This window comes from Alosa sapidissima, chromosome 9 (genome assembly GCF_018492685.1).
Source record: "Alosa sapidissima isolate fAloSap1 chromosome 9, fAloSap1.pri, whole genome shotgun sequence".
In the NCBI taxonomy this organism is placed as follows: domain Eukaryota; kingdom Metazoa; phylum Chordata; class Actinopteri; order Clupeiformes; family Clupeidae; genus Alosa; species Alosa sapidissima.
In genome coordinates this window covers 15788206-15793205 of record NC_055965.1, presented here as the reverse complement: position 1 = coordinate 15793205, position 5000 = coordinate 15788206, and the positions used below count along the sequence as shown (strand labels likewise).

The following is a 5000-nucleotide window of genomic DNA, read 5'->3' as shown; positions in this document are numbered from 1 at the left end:
GGAACCCAAAAGAACCCTTACCATTCTCATTGTTTGTCCTCTCCTCAGCCCAATGGAACCCAAAAGAACCCTTACCATTCTCATTGTTTGTCCTCTCCTCAGCCCAATGGAACCCAAAAGAACCCTTATCATTTTCGTTATTTGTCCTTTCCTTAGCACTTCATGCTGCCGGTGGCGCGGAGGTTCAGTGACTTCGCCGTGTTCCACGCATTGCTGCTGCAGAGGTTCATCTACCGGATGGTTCCACCCATGCCCCCGAAACGTGCCCTCAAAGGAGGTACTGTAGTGAACCCTGACCCTTAATCTGTGTCCATAGGTGCATGAACATGTTCAGTTATTTTGATCAGTGCTAGTTACTGTAAAAATCCTCATCCTGTTGTACAGATGGCTTATTCTGTGTATAAATCAAATGTATGATGCATTTCTAGGCATATTTGTTGTATATTTAGATATACTGTAACTCTATCTTATATTCTGTATAAAGTACAAGGTTTTTTTTTTTTTTTTCTGATTATACTAGAACTTTGAATGTTCTTTCATGCTATGTAAATTTAAAAAAGATCTGTCTTTATAGGATCCCTGTAGATATGCCGCTCAAATTTATTTTCAAGTTGCTGGTGTTTCTCTGTTGTCTGCAGTCTTGAACCACAGGTCTGAGCATTTTATTGAGAACCGTCGCCGTGGGTTACAGAGGTTCATGACCTTGGTGATGCGGCACCCCATAATCTCAGGGGACGAGCTGGTCAAGGTCTTCATGACCGCCAACAGTGCAGTAAGTCCTCCTCACCATTATGGGGCAACATTGAGTCAGTCTCTTAATCTATATCCACATATTTAATTACAGTTTTTTGTTAATCCTAAGTGCTATCAAGGGAGCATTGTTTTATTAGAGATCAAGTAATACTTTTAAAGTAGCTGTTTTCTTCCTTTTTTGACTTTTTAGAATGTAAACAATGCTGATAGGCTATTGGAGCTCAAGAGACGAATTACAGCCTTTCCTTGTGTTTGATTGGCAGGGATTGTTTATGACAGGGACATTGTTAGATCTGTTTTTTGGGGGGCTGATGACACCAAAAGATGATCAAAAGCCCCCCCTAAAAATATAGTAATAATCTAAATGTACATCCATTGTTCTCTGTTGAAATGCTCAGAGTACTTATCAAAGAGATATCACATGGACGGGAGCGTGCCTATCCCACAGCCCTATGTTCCCTAACCCTAACCCTAACCCTGACTCCCCCTCTTTGCCTCTATGCCAGCCCCCACTGGAACCTTTCCCCAATATAATCTTCCCCTTTCTGACTTGCATGAGCTCAGGTCAATAAGGCCTGCAGGCCACAAATAGCAAATGGAAGTTCAAAACTGTTAATATCTAATAGAAGTTGATACAAAGGTCTATCACAACATTAGATGATACTATATGTGCTACCATGAATTTATAACAAGTTATAATGCAGTGGTCATTTTTGACCGGGAACACAAAACTAGTAAACATGAAATGAACGCAACAGGAGGGCTAGAGGAGTGGTTCGAGCAATTTGCTCAATTTGACCATAACTAAACAGAATGAGCCTTGGGAGCCGCACCTTGGAGCCAATAACAGAGGGCATTGCAAAGGTGAGATGATCTAGGATCAAAGTGATAGTTCTGCTAAGAGCTATTAATATAAACATAACTCATGAGTGATCGTCTTCCCTGTTCTCTTTCGCTGCCATCTCCCACAGGAAGTCCAAGTGAAGATGCGGGAGACCATCAAGCGGATAGGGGACGAGTACATCACCTGCCCCATGTCCGCCATCGTCAAGGTCAGCCTCGGCTCCTCAGCTGTGGTCATTACACCACAACGAACAAGAATGATCTGTATTTTATGTCACTTTATTACACGGCTCTACACAATGCTAGTAGAGCGCTCCATTGACTTTTCCGAACGTTCTACGGTCAAATATATGCACCATGTAATGACCGCTGAAACATATAATGACCGTTGTCAATGGCAATGGGTTTTGTGCTTCTGATTCACGTCTTTCATATCACTCCGCAAAAGCAGACACTTGATCAGCTTTGTTCTAAAGAATGTTTGATTCAAGTTCAACGTGTGTTGCAAACTACTTGTTTCTCAGCAAAAGCCACGGCGAAACAGTAAAAAACAAATGTAAAGAGACATATCATGTGGAGTTTATTTTTTCCTTTTGGCAAGCAGCCATATAATAAGTGGAATAATGTATGGAACGCCGGTCATTAAAGGGGAAAATAAGTCCCTTCAGGGCGAAGCAAGACCCCTGCGCTGGCGTGTCGTGGTCCAGTTCGCCCTGTCGGCACTTATTTTCCTGATATTGACCGGAGTTCTATACATTATCTCTTACATATTAGCTTATACTGAAATGATTTTAGATTGACAGAGATATGTTGGGGAAGTAAACAAGAAATCTTATGTTTGAAATGGTCATACAACTTTATTGCATGTAGTGTTATATACTTCTATATTCTATACAAACATAGTGACCAAAAGTTTGAATCAGTTGTGTCATGAATGATCCACCGGTGAAACCATTAGACTGGTTTGTTTTTCGCATGACTGATGGCAGATGACAGATGGTAGATGTAATCCATGAGTAACACTTGAGTAACTAACTACTCACTAATCCATTTACAAAGCTCAGTTAAGATCGCTTTACGATTATAATGAGACCCCAGAACTCATGGACACATGGACTCAAGTCCAGCTCAGTGCTCAGCAAGTCATTGGTGTGGGTTTCACCTCACCTCACCTCCTGACTGTCTTGTGGACATGTTTGGGCTATAAAATATAATGGCTAAAATTTACTAACAAATTCATTATTTGAAGATTGTACTCTACTCTGTACACTTTATTTGTGATCATGTATCTCATACCACATATTGTATCACATCTCATCTCATCTCATCTCATCTCATCTCCTGTCGTGTGTGTGTGTGTGTGTGTGTGTGTGTGTGTGTGTTGCTGTCCGTAGCGGTTCATGCCGGACGACATCCAGACCCAGACGGAGGTCAACCGGGAGTTCATCTGCAGCATGCTGAGCAGCATCCACAAGCTGCGCGACGTCACCGAGAGGATGTCCCAGCGCTCGCGAGAGAACTCCACCGACCTGCTCGCCTTCGGCAAGGACCTGCGGTCAGTACGAGCACATTTTCTGTTTCTCTCAGCTGATTCTCAAACTTTATTTTTTTTGTCCTGCTCTCGCTCTCAGTGCCTCTGATCAAATATACGTCATAAAATATATTTCATATAATGTGGAGCTTTATACTGACTGAGCTAATTCCCCAACTGACTGATACCAGCTTCTTCATTTCAAAACTCACTGCTGAATCCACTGAAAATTAGTTTTACTTGTACATACATTACATTAATGTTACTGGTACATTAGTTTTAATTACTGTACATTAACATTAGTTTTACTTGTGCATACATTACACTTGTTGGTAACACTTTAATAACTACACACAATTCATCATTTATTAAGCCTTTGTTACTTATTAGTTAATGGTTTGTTCATCATTAGTAATGTATTGTTCATACATAATTTATCATCAGTAAAGCATTTGTTCACTCAGTTATAAATTGTTTGTTCATAGTAAATAAGCCTATCCAAAAAATTTTTTGTAAGTACATGATTTATACTTAATGAATTGTGTGTAGTTATTATAAAGTGTTACCCACTTGTTAGTTTAACATTATTTTTACTGGTGCAGACATTACAATCATTAGTTTAACATTAGTTGTACTGGTACTTTAATTTAACATTAGTTTTACTGGTGCATGTGTTGTACTGTTGCATACATTTGTTTAGTACATAGTACTAGTCCAGTACAGTGTACAGATTTGTAAGTGGTGTCTGCCTTGTGTGTGCTGACCCGTGGGAATCTGTGTTCCTGTGTTCCTGTCCAGAGCTCTGGGCTCAGAAAAGGCCCAGCCTCCGCAGGTTGCCACGGCAGCACCGTCCTGGCAGAACCACCGGCAGTCCATCCACGGGCTGTCGGAGGACTTCCGAATACTGGCTGATAAAGCCGCTCTCCAGGTGAGTCTGCTGTGCCACCAATATTTGGATCCTGTCATTATATGTATCCTACTGGTCAATCCTGGTCAATTATTTTGTGTGTGTGTGTGTGTGTGTGTGTGTGTGTGTGTGTGTGTGTGTGTGTGTGTGTGTGTGTGTGTGTGTGTGTGTGTACTCAGGGAGCCAAGGAGGAGAACGAGGTGGTTGAGAGGCTGAGCTTGTTCTTGGACTTGCTGCAGTCCTACAAAGTATGTCACGTCACGCTCTTCTCTGTCCCTCTCAGTCTGTCTGTCGATCTGTCTGTCGATCTGTCTGTCGATCTGTCTGTCTGTCTCTCACATTCTCTGTCCCTCTCAGTCTGTCTGTCTGTCGATCTGTCTGTCGATCTGTCTGTCTCTCACATTCTCTGTCCCTCTGTATGTGGATTGACATGCTTTAAGTGTGTCTGTGGTCTTTGTTAAGTTCTAAAGCAAATAATAAGTCTCTGTGGATCTCTCTTTGTGCGTGTGTGTGTGTGTGTGCATGTGTGCGGGTGTGTGTGTGTGTGTGTGTTAGGACCTGTGTGACCGTCATGAGAGCGGGATTTTCATGGAGCATCAGCGAGCACAGCAGAGGAGACCAGAGCCACTCACAGAACTGCTGGAACAGCCAGAGTCACGCCTCGCTCAGGTAGAACACACACACACACACACACACACACACACACACACACACACACACATACAGAACTGCTGGAACAGCCAGAGTCACGCACGCCTCGCTCAGGTATTTCACACACACACACACATGCACACACACACACACACACACACACACACACACACACACACACACACACACTCACAGAACTGCTGGAACAGCCAGAGTCACGCCTCAATCAGGTATAACACACACACACACACACTCACAGAACTGCTGGAACAGCCAGAGTCACGCCTCAATCAGGTATAACACACACACACACAC

General features: G+C 42.6%; 1 protein-coding gene across 4 annotated transcripts in view; it reads left to right on the top strand.

Annotated features, from left to right (window-relative positions):
* snx8b (sorting nexin 8b) overlaps positions 1 to 5000 on the top strand; it is a 17895-nt gene that overhangs the window by 9942 nt on the left and 2953 nt on the right. For all 4 annotated transcript variants that reach the window (XM_042103296.1, XM_042103294.1, XM_042103295.1 and 1 more), the window contains exons 4-10: positions 157 to 277; positions 639 to 772; positions 1725 to 1805; positions 2991 to 3151; positions 3926 to 4055; positions 4214 to 4282; positions 4590 to 4703. In XM_042103296.1, coding sequence (XP_041959230.1) covers positions 157 to 277; positions 639 to 772; positions 1725 to 1805; positions 2991 to 3151; positions 3926 to 4055; positions 4214 to 4282; positions 4590 to 4703 — 810 coding nt within the window. The remainder of the gene's footprint in view (positions 1 to 156; positions 278 to 638; positions 773 to 1724; positions 1806 to 2990; positions 3152 to 3925; positions 4056 to 4213; positions 4283 to 4589; positions 4704 to 5000) is intronic.